General features: G+C 37.9%; 1 protein-coding gene across 1 annotated transcript in view; it reads right to left on the reverse strand.

Moving 5' to 3' along the window:
• The window catches only part of LOC122817026 (fer-1-like protein 4), a 1,119,105-nt gene that overhangs the window by 158,328 nt on the left and 946,039 nt on the right, over positions 1-14,738 (reverse strand). The window contains exon 38 of the mRNA XM_044090141.1: positions 13,471-13,625. Within this exon, the coding sequence (XP_043946076.1) occupies positions 13,471-13,625 (155 nt within the window). The remainder of the gene's footprint in view (positions 1-13,470; positions 13,626-14,738) is intronic.

Consider the following 14,738-nt stretch of genomic DNA (forward strand, 5'->3'; position numbering starts at 1 on the left):
TTACCAGATGCAGCTCTCTGCATCAAGTGCAATTTCCCTTAAGAGCACACAGAGACCACAGTCAGTCTGGGGCTGGTGTCTCCCTCTGTCTTCAGATCTCCATTAAGTTTCTCCACTGGCACAGCTATAGAGTTAAGATCTCAGCTGAGTGGTCAAGCCAAGACCTCTCTGTCCAACCAGTGCTTCATGTCCCTGCCCAAGTAGCTGACACACACACTCTTTGAGGTTTGATTTACACACACACACACACACACACACACACACACACACACACACACACACACACACACACACACACACACATGCACACACGCACCTGGGAAAGGCTGGCACAGTTTTACTAGCTATGCCCCCTTTTGGCCAGACTATAAGGTAGCTATCACTGCCACCAGCCAACTCCTTATCAGCTACTTCAAGGCCCTTAACAAAGGGTGTCCAATCTTACTGTGTAATGTTACTTTTAATACAAATGGTAGTTTGACCAAGAGGAAGGCTATTAGTAGTGGTCTACACAGTATCAAATAAATATGCAAGTACTCTCAGAACTTAAATATGTCTCACAAAGATCAGCCACAATGAAAAGTTTAAATATATTTAATAATAAATAATAAAAGAACAAGATAATATTCAGCATGTATATTCACAGTGACATCAGAGTTCAAAATCACAGAAAATGTATAAAACAACATTGAAGGAAAGTCTCAAATAAATAAGGAAAAAAAATATCTAAATTAACCTTTGCCATATTCCTGGCTATATCTAAGAGAGTTACTATACCCTAGAAACTTACTTACAGAGCAAGGCAGATATTGTGAATGGATCTAATAGTTGCTGTCAGGTCAAAGATGGAATACACAATTCTCTCTCTCTCAGAGACTTCTTAAATTAATATCTCAAACAATACTCCTGGGATAACTTGCAGAATGACATAATTTCTTGTCATCTGACTCTATCCCAGGTGAAACCTCTACAGCTGGAAGCTAGCAATATTTAGCATCTACCTGTGAAAATACATTTACCGTCCTTTATGTTTTCAAAACTAGTAATTAGTTCACACTAAAGAAAATACAGAAAGTTTCCTAGTTTTAGACAATGTGCCTCCTTGCTGCATTGAAAACTGAAAGATATCATCTTTTATGGCACAGCCATAAAGTAATTTAATTTCAGTTATTTTTCTGAAGTTTTGCTAGACTGAAGTTAACCTCCTGTGTTCCAGTTTCCACTGTTAAAATGCATACATTCAAATAATTACAAAAGTGCATGTACTTTTCTGTTCTTTTCCAGTAGGCACACTGTGGATTCATTGCAAATACCCTCTTCAACACACATCTGTACAAACAAGTTTGATATACACATAACATACAATTCTAATAGAGTTGTAACACAAGCATCTTATATAAATCATGTTGATATTCCCAAATGACATATAATTATTTACAAAACATACAAGGCCATGTCAAACCCAGATTTGATGAATATGCTGCACCTCAAAAAATCTAGATCCATCAGAGCCACAAGGGCGGGAGACTTAAACCTCGACACGGCTATTAATAGGACGTGCTGGAGGGATAGATTCATCACCCAAAGACTCCCTATGCTGTGGAATAAAATCCCAGTATATGTGAGGCAGAGCACCTCGCTGGCCTTGTTCAAGAGAAATCTTGACCAATGGATGGGAGATCGCAGATATACCCCAGGGATTACCTCAGTGTCACTGCTCGACAGAGGCACAGCAAAATAATGGGTATAGTTCCCCATACTAAAGGGGTGGCGTAAGCCACAAAACTATGGGCTAGGCTTGTAAATGCCCTCGGGCAGATAGCCTAGTATGAACCTATGAACCTATGAACCTATACAATTCCAGATAGCTGGGATGGCAGTATCTCCTTTCATCACAATCTATACATTTCAACTTGGGAGACAGCCATTACCAATTCAGAGCCCTGCCTTTTGATCTAACCTCAGCCCCCAGGGTGTTCACCAAATACATGGCAGTAGTAGGAGCTCATCTACATCTTCAGTCATTCAAGATTTTTCCTTACCTGGATGACTGGTTCCAGGCTGCCTCTTTGAAGAAGTCTCTTCTATAAGCAAGAGATTATCTGCTACAACTTTGTGATTTCTTAGGCATATCTGTCAGTCTAGAAAAATGTAATATTATTCCCTCTAAGTGTTTAGTCTTTCTGGGTGCCAGTTAGACACATCTATAACCCTGATCTCTCTTCCAAAGGAAATCATTTTATCCTTGAGGACTGCAATACAATATCTTTGGGAGTTTGATTGCCTTCCAGTAAGGTTAGTCTTAAGGGTATTGGGTCTCATGGCATCACTGATATTAATGGTGCAATTCATTCATTATAACATTGAGGATTCTAAAAAGGCTGCTCTGGACACAATGGTCTCAGAAGTACGATTCCCTTTCTTAACCCATTAAGTTAATCCAGTTGTGCAGGACTCATCTGCAGTGGTATCTTCAATTTCTACTGGTCGCAGCAGACAGTATCTTCCAGGGAGTCTATATCAGATGATCGAATGTTTAGTTAAACAAATAAATAAATGTTGATCACTAATAATCGCACATACAAAACACTGAATGACAGTTTCCACTCAGGGAAACAATGCTGTTGCCTGGGGTTTTGTGTGTTCGATTATTAGTGATCGACGTTTAGTTATTCGGTTAACTAAATGTTTGATCAACTAATATAGACCCTTCCCAGGTTACCTCCCCAGCAGGAACTGTGATCATGGATTCATCCTTCCTTGGGTTGGGGGGGCACTGAAAAAGAAAAATGTTGCAAGGTTTTTGGTCAGAATCACAGGTTCATAGGTAGGTACTGGGCTATCTGCCCGAAGGCATATATTAGCCCAGCCACATTGTGCGGTATTCACCGCCCCTTTGGTTAGTTCCCTAGGCCCTTGATCTAGTAGCTAGTACCCTTGGCCCCTATCTAGTAGAGCTGTTGGTATGATCCCTGATGTGAACTTTCTGTTACCCATCCACTCGTCAAGGTTCCTCTTGAAGAGTGATAGTGAGGGGCTCTGTCTTATGTCGATCGGGACCTTGTTCCATAGCAAGGGAAGTCTTTGCGAAGGGAATCTATCCCTCCAGCATGTTCTATTCATTGTTGTGCTGAGGTTTATATCCCTAGAGCATGTAGCTCGAGTAGATTTGGTTTTGTTAAGATGGAGCATGTTCAACAGTTCTGGGTTGGACATGGCTCTGTATGTTAGACAGAGATCGCCTCTGAGAAGGCGGTATGCAACAGAGAAAAGCCTTAGTTTTTTCAATCTTGCTGCGTAGGGCAACTGTTTGAGGCCAGTAATCCTCTTAGTGAGGTACCTCTGTGGTCTCTCCAGCTGCTGGAGATGCCTAGCCAGGTACATTCCAATTGGTGCATTGTACTCAATAATGGGTCTGATGAGGGAAGAGTTGAGTGACACCACTACATCCTTAGATCTTGATGCGAACCCTTTCATGATCAGATGGGTCACATAGAAGGATTTTCTAACCACCTTGGCAACATGGTTATCAAAGGAAAGCTGACTATCTACTTGGGTCCCTAGATCCCTTATTACTTCTTCAGATTTCAGGGGTTACCACCTATGTGGTAGTTCACGGGTACTCTGTTTTTTCCAAAGGGGATTACTACACATTTTTTAGCATTTAGCTTGAGACCATGGCTTTGACACCATGCATCAGTTTCATTAAGGTCCTTCTGGAGGATATCCATGTCAGCCGGAGACTATTATAGCACCAAGGTTGCAGTCGTCCGCAAACTTGGTCAGCCACAGCCCTTCAGTGCTTGCCTGTACTTCTGAGAAGTATATGCCAAACAGGAGGGGCCCCAGGACAGAGCCCTGAGGCACACCGCTCATTACTGGTCTGGATTAAAAAATAGATCCCGCTACTCTTACTTTGTGGGATCTGTCTGACAGCCAGTTTGCGATCCATCTTGTGATGTAAGGGTTTATGCCCAGGTTGGTGAGTTTATCAATAATACCCGAATGGGGAATGGTGTCAAATGCTTTAGCAAGGTCAAGGTAAGCTATGTGTACCTCCTTTCCCTTATCTATAGCCTGAGTAACTGTCTCAAAGAAGTACACCAGGTTCAGGAGGCATGATCTGCCCTTGACGAAGCCGAACTGTGTGGGGTCAAGTGTTTGAAGGTTCCCAATCTCTCCATTTATGAGTTCCATAATGATTCGCTCCATTGCCTTACAGATCAGACTGGTCAGGCTTATTGGTCAGTAGTTCCCAGGGTCGGTTGTGGGCCCACCCTTGTGCAGTGGAACTACCATTGCTGTGTGCCATTCTATGGGCACATATCCTGTCGAGAGGCTGAGACTGAACAGGGTATTCATATGCGGGGTTAGTTCATTTTGGAGCTCGCGTATGACACAGCCCAGAACACCATCTGGTCCCATGGAGGCAGTGTTTTAGCTTTAGATAGAGCCTTATTAACCAATGTATCAGTAATAATTGGAGTTACACAATCCCCTGGAATAGACTTGTCTTCACATAAATGTCCTGGAGATAAGGGCAGTTCTCTTTGTATTGTGGGAATTAAAGTACTGTCTTCCACTGGAAGTGATAAACATACAGATGGACAATATGACAGTAGTCTGGCACATAATCTAGCAAGGGAGATCCAGATCTTATCTGATTTGTCATGAGCCCATGAGAGTTTGACAATGGGCATTGGCCTCTCACTGGTTTCTAACAGCAACACATATTCCTGGAAGATTCAACAAACTAGCGGACAGGCTCAATAAGAACCACTTTTTGCTTAATGAGTGGTCCTTGTATCCAGCAGTTGCTGATGAGATTTTCAATCAGTGGGGCACAGTCTGCTGTGACCCATTTGTGACTCTTCAGAACATCAAGTGCAGTTATTTTTCTATTCTCCCTCATCAGGGATAGACCCCAGAGGATGCTCTGTCCCATAACTGACCTCCATGGTTACTTTACCCCTATCCTCTGATTCCGCTCTCTAATGCCCCTGCACTGGCCCAATAATCAAGGAGCCTGAATTTTCACCACTGGTAACAGCGAGGGATGTAAACAATGGGAGGATGACAAGTACACACACAATAAAGTACAATTTCCCTTAAGAGCACACAGAGATCACAGTCAGTCTGGAGCTGGTTTCTCCCTCTATTTCCAGATCCCCAATAAGACTCCCAACTGGCACAACTATAGGGTTAAGATCTCCACTGAGGGCTCAAGCCAAGACCTCCAGCACCCTCTCTGTTCAGTCAGTGCTTCATGTCCCTGCCCAAGTAGCTAGCACACACACACACTTTGAGATTGGATTTATATACAACACACATACACTCCTGTGGAAGGCTGTCACAGGTTTACTAGCTATGTCCATTCTGCCCAGAGTATAAGGTAGCTATCACTGCCACCAAAGCCTACTTATCAGCTACTTAAGGCCCTTACAAAGAGTGACCAATCCTACTGTGTAATGTTACTATTACCCAAATGGTAAGTGTTACCAAGATTAAGGCTATCTAGGAGTGGCCTGTACAGTGTCACCAAATACATATGCAAGTACTGTAAGAGCTTAAATATCTCTAAACAGACCAGCCACAAAGACAGGTTTAAATATATTTAATAATGAATAATAAAAGAACAAGACAATACTCCATAATAAACACAGTTACTTCAGAGTTCAGAATCACAGGAAATATTTTAAAACAACATTGCAGGACAGTCTCAAATAAATACAGAAAACATCTAAACTAATCTTTACTATATTCCTATCTATATCTAAAATAAATAACTGTACCCTAGTTACTTACTATCAGCAAGGCAAATGGAGATGAGTGGATGTTCTTGCTAGGTCCAAGACAAGACATAAAATGCCAGTCCCTCTCTCTCAGAGAGTTCTTAAATCAATATCACATTTTACTACTGTGTTAGCCTAGATGACATCACTCTTTGTCACCTGACTTCAGTTTCCAGGCTAAACAGATACTAACAGAATTTTTAACATCTCTGTGTGAGAAGTACATATCTCTCAGAAGTTTACAGACCATGGAAGTCGTAAAACAATAAAACGCTTTTTTACATTTGAAGCCTAGTAATTATTTCTGTTTCAAGACAATACAAAACTCCTAGCTCTAGACATTGTGTCTTCTGCATTAAAACTAACTTTTATAACGCAATCGTAAAGCAGTCTAATTTCAACTTATTTTCTAGAAGTTTTGCAAGTTAACTCTTTATGTTCCAGCTTCTCCTATTAAAATATACATTTGCACAGGTATATAGTTTATATACGTTTCTGTTGTTTTCCAGTAAGGTACACTGTGGATACATCCTTGAAGCTGAGTACTGTACAAACCCTGTTCAACACACACACTTCTGTACCAGTAGTTTAATATACACCTAACATATAGTTCTCTTACATTTGTAAGACAAGCACATGAATCATATTGATATTTACAAATGACATATGATTATTTACAAAATTCCAGACAGCTGGGCTAGCAGCATCTCGGTTTGTCACATGCTCATTACTAAGCTTATATAGAAAGCTACTCAGTGCAAGGCTACAATTATCATTATAGCACATTTTGGCCCAGACAGATCTGGTTTAACTTCCTTAAATCTTACCTGAAGGCATGCCCTTGAGTTCCCGATCCACAACCATATGTTATCACTAACCCCTTCAGGGAGTCTCACCTGGACATTTCCAATTTTAAGTTAACCACTTGGCTTATCCAGTTCTGATGACAGCAAGGGATGCATCTCTTCCTTTGGACATGATCCACATCATCACAGCTTCCCAAAAATCCAGAAGTATTACCCAAAAATCCATTTAAACCAGCAGCATTTGCAGAGTTAAAATCCCTTTCTTGGAAAACTGTCTTTTTGGTAGCTATCACTTTGGCTAAGAGAGTTTCAGAACTTCAAGCCCTATCATTTGTTTCTCCTTACATTATACTTTACAAATACAGGGTTACCTTGAGAACCAGACCCTCATTTGTTTCAAAAGTGTCCTCCAAGGCCATCCTCTCACAACCCATACATTTTACTGTGTTCGTCCCTAACTATCAAAATAAAGGGGGAATACACTCTGCATACATTAGACATATGCATGTAGCTTCACTTCTATCTCCAATGAACAGCATCTTTCAGAAAAGTTTTGTGTCCTTTGCCCAGAGCAGGCTGATGATGAGCAATGTTTTGTGCCCTTTGCCCAGAGCAGGCTGATGATGAGCAATGTTTTGCATCCTTTGCCCAGAGTAAACTGATGAAGAAAGTTTCTAAGACTTCCTTGTCTAGATAGTTATCTGACTGTATCTCCTTTATTTACATTTCACACAACAGATCCTTGCCCTCCAAGCCCAGGGTACATTCCACTAGAGCTGTGATGGCTCCAACAACCTTCATTAGAACTCATTCCTTGGATGACATTTGTCAAGAAGCCACATGATCCTGTTCTCACATCTTTATTAAACATTACAAGTTGGATTATATTTCCAGAGCAAGAGCTTCCTTTGCAGCTCCTGTCCTGAAAGGTCACCTGTCTTGAAGTCAACCAGGAATTGCATACCAGGGAATTCTGACCCATATGTTGGATAAGACAGAAAGGATGAATAGAATATGAAAGTTATGTGCTTAGCATAACAATAGATCCTTTTATCCCAGTCTGTCTGATATGGCAACCCTCCCTACTTTCTCGTGTTGGTCTGTAGAAGCTATATGATCTTCCTTCCTGGACCAAAGGCAGTGCAGTTGCTTTAGATTCAGGTACCTAACTTGATCTGAGCTAGTTTGAGGGGGATCAAAGCATTATGGGAAGGAAAGAATTTGGAAGAGCTCAAGACTGCAGCACTGAATCGGCCTGAATGGATCTGAGAACAGGCTCAAGGACCCATATGTCACATTGGACAAACTGGGATGAAAGGATCTATCATTATGATGAGTACAACTTTCATGTTCATAGTATTCATTTCACAACAACCACTTCCCTAGAAAGAATGCTGTGCTCATTTCAAAAGAAACTAACAATGGCAGTGGGAATGAAGACCTGAAAGTATGGGACTTTGGATGGTGATTCAGAAAAGCTTATATGACTTCTTAGTCACTCCTGGGTTTACTGAAATTAATTTGTTTTAAACATGTGAAGAGCCTTTATTTTTGTGTTGAACAGTTATTTGCTGGTAGCTGCAATTTGTCAAGCTGATTATTATACGACATACAAAAAATGTGCCCAATAAACACCAAATACCTCTGCTAAAGTGCTTAGTACAAACTTGAATCCAAAAAAAGTATGCTGAGGTAAGGCTCCAGAATCCAAACAGGTAAACAGGTAAATGAATCAGTCTTCAGAGGTAGTAAAAAGCAATGCCTTCTTTAATGTCACACAAGCGCTTTCACACAATGCTTCATCAGGTGTATAAATAACATAGTCAGCAACACCTCTTTATATATCTTAAATTAACCACATGACTTATGAGTCTAATCAATTTAAAGTCATATGCTATTATAAAATGAATATGTGAAAATATGTTGACACCAACTAATATAACTGTTCGTAATATATATAAAAATAATAATATTATTTATATGTATTTAATAAAACATTTGTATATATTTGATAAAAAATACAAAAACATCCTAAAAAATATACATATATATATATATATATATATATATATATATATATATATATATATATATATACAAGCTTAATACAAATATATAAATGTATATAAATAATTATTCAATATGAGGTCTATAACAACTATATACGGAAATAAAATCCTACTTCCATGTTATATTTTAGACATCCAGATACAGAGTTTTTGATATTAGGGTCAGCGGCACATGTGTGACTACGCATGTGGTTTATCTTGCTACCTGTTGTTTATGCAATTGTTTCTATGTAGGCAAGACAGATCGCAGTCTAAGGGAGAGAATCAGAGACCATATATATCATATAGGCAAGGAAGTCTGAATGTAATGCCCTGTCTAAACATGTTTCCAAAGAGGGAGAACAGCACAGGTTCAACTTTATGATAGTTTCTAGAACCTTTGAGAGTCTGAGATGTGGGGATGTTAGGGATAGAACTGAAGAGGTAGAGGCTAAATGGATAGTTTCATTTGTAGACAGCATTGCTCAGAGTGCATTTTCCTGTGAGACAGTGACTCAAGATTATTATTGCTTTACAAGAAGCCTTTAGGGTTAGTAGAGAACATAATCTTAACTATTCAGAGGAAACTTCTCATGTTGATAGAGTTGCAGCTGATGAAACTGAAGAGATTGCAAAATCAGTATCTGAGAAAGTACTAGCTCAAGAAAGATTTTAAGCTTTAAAATGATGAGCTGAACAAGACACTTTTCCAATTTTTATGACTAGAATAACACAGCAGTAGCTATTATTTAAAACTTTCAGTCAGCCAGTTGGGTTATCATACTCCTTGCTGGACACTATAATGGTTTATATGTACAATATTCTGGCTATGTCATACCATTGATGGATGCATATGTGTACATATGGGTCTACTATACATGATCGAAATTTCAGAAAGCCGAAACCCATACGGCCAAGACCATATGTTCGACTTTTGAAATTTTGAACATGTAAAAAAAAAAAAAAAGAAACAAAAACTTACCTACATGTTGCCCCCACACCCCCTGCAATTTAAAAATACCAATCCGAGATCACACTACAGTGCGGAAGATGGGAATCTTCCCATTCAGTATTATACAGCGATGCCCGTTCTGCATAATCGAAATTTAAAAGTCGATCGTATGGTCTCGGCCATATGGGTTTCAGCTTTCTGAATTTGCAATCATGTATAGCAGACCCATACACACACACACACACACACACACACACACACACACACACACATATATATATATATATATATATATATATATATATATATATATACAATTGTCAGATAATATGAACTGTACTTGTACTCTGGATTTATTAAGAGTATGTAAGTCCTTGCAAGAGATGAAATACCTTTTTCTGTCTCTTGATGGGTTCATGATTACTATACATAAAGGGTCCTAAATTGTACAGATAGGAGTGCTGGGTTGTAGTTGAATAGGGGTCTTGTATGTATCCATATGTTTATGGCAAATGCAGTTTGATCAGAGTTGTAGATATTATTGCAGCAGACATAATTGTATTAAATACTGCATGACATGCGTTAAAGATAGTGTAATTGTTGGGAAATCTATCAATGGATAATGCTCTGATAGACATCTACCAAGTCAGTGAATAACTGATTCCATAAAACCGCCATTGAGGTGGCTGGGGGGGGTATGAATTATGTAAAATCGCATTTGGGAGATTTAGCTGACACCTAGTAATTCTATCTACTGGAGTATAACTGTCAAGTTATGATTTTTCTCTGCTTGGCTGTGTAACTTTGTTTCTACTTTATTTACATATAACTGAGTTCACAAGATGTGGTTTGATAAGTTTAATGCTGTTGATTTTTGAATAGTTGTACAACAGGTCAGTGGGGGATAGTCTGTTTTGGTGTTAGATTTTTGTTTTTCTGGTTAACCATTTCTTGTTATAAATGTAGTTTTGGTATGTACACATTTCATGGTGAAAGGTAATTGGTTTTGTTTTAAAACAGAGATGAGCATTGTTACTTGAAATGTTGCACGTACCTTATAAATGAATAGATATTTAGGTTGTTTGGGTTTTTTAAGACCGCTGAAACCTTGGATATTTTTTTACAGTTAACCCACTTACAGGAACATGAAGCACATAGGAGAGGCTACTTGAACTCTGGCTTGCACTCATGTATAGGGAAGTAAAACATAGAGGCTTGATGCTTTTAATTTCTCATGCTTACTCTTCAATTGCAGCATTTATAAAGGGTGACCAAAAATATTATGTGGAAATTAAGGGGCATATGTGAGTTACCCCATGTTTCAATCTTTGTTGTTTATTTGCTGCTAGGCACTACTCAAGAGTTTCATATTAAGATGATGGAAATTTGGCACTACAGTATGGTCCGGTGACATTTATGGGAGACTGGAGTACATTCACCAATCTTAAAAAAGTAGGAAGTGGACTAGTGATAGCACAGAAGCCTTCCAGATAAGGACATTATCGGGAATTCATACTATGGTCATTGGCCTAACTGAAGCCGTTCACAAAAAAATGTATTACTCTAGCAGATTTATATCTAGATCATGTATAGTTAATATCTTTATGAAGAGATTTAAAATAGGATTTGGAGTAGATAAACTCTTTATTACAGTGTTTACGTTAGCATGTGGCCATTTACTTATGGCTTCTGATTATGCACCTTAATATTTCTTGGGCAATTTGGGTGCACCAAAATTAGGGAAGGATTTCTGGTTTCCTACTGCTTAGGTAAAGACAAAGATGTCTGCTGAATTGTTGAGGAAGATTGTCTGATGCTAAGTTGAGTGTATTATAGATGGTGGAAATCTTTTCATTACTGGAATGGAATATTTTAAAACAGAAATATAAGTAAAATGCTAAGGCTTATGCTGAAAAATTATGGCAAGAGGGGAAATGATGTTTTAAAGATAAAATGGGATGAATAAATGGACCTCCCAAATAGATTTCATTATGATGAAGATAATTCAGAGGAGGCAATCAGTGAACAGAATCAAGAAACTGAAGATATAATGTTGCTGAATGCAAAATCAGTATGTTAGAGATTTCAGTTAGGTGTTTTGGGGACTTGAGAAATAATTTTGTGTTCTTGTCATACATTAAATAAATGTAAAGTGTCTGTAACATACTTGATAAATAGGGTATTACAAAGAAGAATAGAAATGACTACAATATTATTCTTTTTGGGATGAGATGTTCAAACAATCTACAAAAAAGAAAGTGCAATGTTATTTTTGCTAATGATAGTTGTTAAGAAGGCTGTCTCATGGAAACAGAAGGCTGATTGAGCGTCAGCTATCAATGATGTTATTAGAAATGGTAGGGGAGTTAAACAAGAGAGTGGTTTAACTAAGAACCTGTTGAATATATAAGCACTATTTTGGTTACCTTAGTGAATATCTAAGGATACCTTATGATAAGTTATACTTAGGACATTACATCTACTATCTTGCATATGTGATGTTAATATGTTTAAATTCTGTGTGAGTGTGTTACAGAATAATGTAAAATATGTACAAAATTAGATAATTATTGCCTACTAAGTGATATATAACGTAAACTGGTTAAGTTTGCTTTATACAACACTTATTAGCAAGCAATAAGTGTTGTATAAAGTAAATTGGTTAAGTTGCTTTGAATTTTCTTTTGATAATAATGGTTTCAAAAGAACAAGATGTTGTTGTGAGCAGCAAGAAAGAAGTATTAACCCTAATTTATGATTTAACCAGGCACTGGGTAGCAGATCAAGTTTTAAAGTCTTAAGGGGGGGATATTTGAACTGAGACACATTAGTGAATGATGGTTATAAGAGTGTGACCTTCCTTTGTTATATGACAAAATGTTACAGGTGTTAATGTTTGTTTGTATTGCCCCTGGATGCTAAGAAAGGATGGTTTCTTAACAAATAAAGAGTGTGGGCAACTAATAAAATAAGTAATGTCAAAAGAGTGTGGTGACATTTTATTTTAACTATATTTCAAATGTAGCAAATAGTCTATGTGAATTGATATTTTTGTTAATGATAGTTTTTAAGAAGGCTGACTCAAGGAAATGGAAGGCTGATTGAGCCCCGGCTATCAATGATGTTATGAGAAATTGTGGATAAATTACTCAAGGGAGTGGTTTACCTAAGAAGAACTTGTATAATATATATGTTGATTCTTTTAATTATTTAAACATAAGCAAACTACCACTTTAGACTGACATTTTTTAATACACTGTCAGACTTCAGTTTGGTTGGTATTTGTTTGCATTTCAGTCTTTATTTAAAGTTATAGTACACCACCCAAACAATATGTTTCTCAGAAATCCAGCCAAAGTATTACAAGACACAGAACTGTTGACACACCTTAATAGTAAATATTTAGTCATCTTTCGGAATCTCTTCACAGCTTCTTAGAATTCCCTCATGTATACATGCACATACACAGACACACACACACACACACACACACACACACACACACACACACACACACACACACACACACACACACACACACACACACACACACACACACACACACACACACACGTAACAGTGCTTCCTAATACATTGTTTTGGCACCTGCACTGCTATAATGAATTAACCTGAAAGGCTAACAGTAAAAATAGATTTATCTCATCTTTGAATTTCTCTGTCTTCTGATGGTTAGGAAGTGAGGAATCCTTGACTCTAGAGTCAGATCTAGTTCTTCTTCAAAGCATTATGGTACCCTTCTTTCTAGAGCTACGTCCATTCTCACAAAGTCACTTAGCAAGTCATTTGGAAGACTAGTAGTTACCTCAACCCACTGGCAAGATGGGAATGTATCATTTGCATATTCATATTACCTTCTTGAAATACTTCATTTGGTATTTTGAAGACTGTATTCTTAACTTTCACTTCATCTCGTCTGTATTCAGGAAGAGGGATGTCATGCTTCTTACATAAGTTTGCTAGGATTTGGGTAGGTTTGAATGCATCTCGCCAAGCATTATAACCATCTCTGAAAGCACAGAAACAACAGTTAAATATTAAAATTCAGATGTATTTTTTTGCAGCAACCAGTCACTCATTTTATGCATTATAACTGGCAGGTCTGTCACAATAAGCATTTTTTTATCAATAGCTATGACAAAAATTAATATTAGTTGCAAAGAAAGAGCTATAATTGCAAGCCAAATGTAAAAAAACATACAAGGGAATGCAACCTGGGATAAAAATACATGAACAGTTTACTGGAATAAATGTTCTTGTTCTTAAATATGATTTTCAAATCTGCTACACCAGTAGGTGCACATATACACAGCTGGACCTATACCAGGTCAGCAAAGGCAAATGATATTAATGTTTTTTTAGTCAGATACTTTAGACTGGAAGCTATCTGACCAAAAATGGAAACTTAGCCTGTACCCAGTATCACTCTCTCTGTGGTCCCTGAGGTTACACAACGAAAAACGCTTAACTAAATGACTTTCCAGAAAGGCTGTATTTCAATAAAAGGTAGCACTGTGATATACTTCTGGTTAATCTAGTAAAACTGAGTAGGAAACCCCTTTAAACTAGTACCTTCATCTCTAAACTGCTATATTACAACCAGTTAATAAACTTTTTGATCTTTTCATATGAAGCTTACCTTTACAGCTTAGGCTTCAAAATTACTTCAAAGTAGGATAATTTTCAGTAATTTGTATATTCTTTAAATTTTGTACTACTGTTATAAGCAAAAATTAAAAAAATTATGCAGGCCCAGGTTGATTGGCAGAGCTAGTAATCCATTTTTAGATTTTGGTCTGGGTCTATTGAAATGTCAACCAAGGTAGATGAATACAGCAACTATTTAATCTTCTGAGAAGGTTTGGAGAGGGGAACCACTGGACTATAACACAAAAGTGATGTGATATTTGGCCAGTAAGGTACAAGAAGAGTTCAATGATTAGGCAGTGTACAGGAGCGTGTGTGTGTGTGTGTGTGTGTGTGTGTGTGTGTGTGTGTGTGTGTGTGTGTGTGTGTGTGTTTGTGTATGTATAGAGACAGAAAGAGTTCTTAAACTTAGACTAATGTTAACAGTTTTCTTGTCTGCCCAGTTTGGTTAATAGGAGGTTGCTATGATACCATT

The sequence above is a fragment of the Protopterus annectens genome, chromosome 12.part0 (genome assembly GCF_019279795.1).
Source record: "Protopterus annectens isolate FY-2018-M chromosome 12.part0, PAN1.0, whole genome shotgun sequence".
Lineage (NCBI taxonomy): Eukaryota > Metazoa > Chordata > Ceratodontiformes > Protopteridae > Protopterus > Protopterus annectens.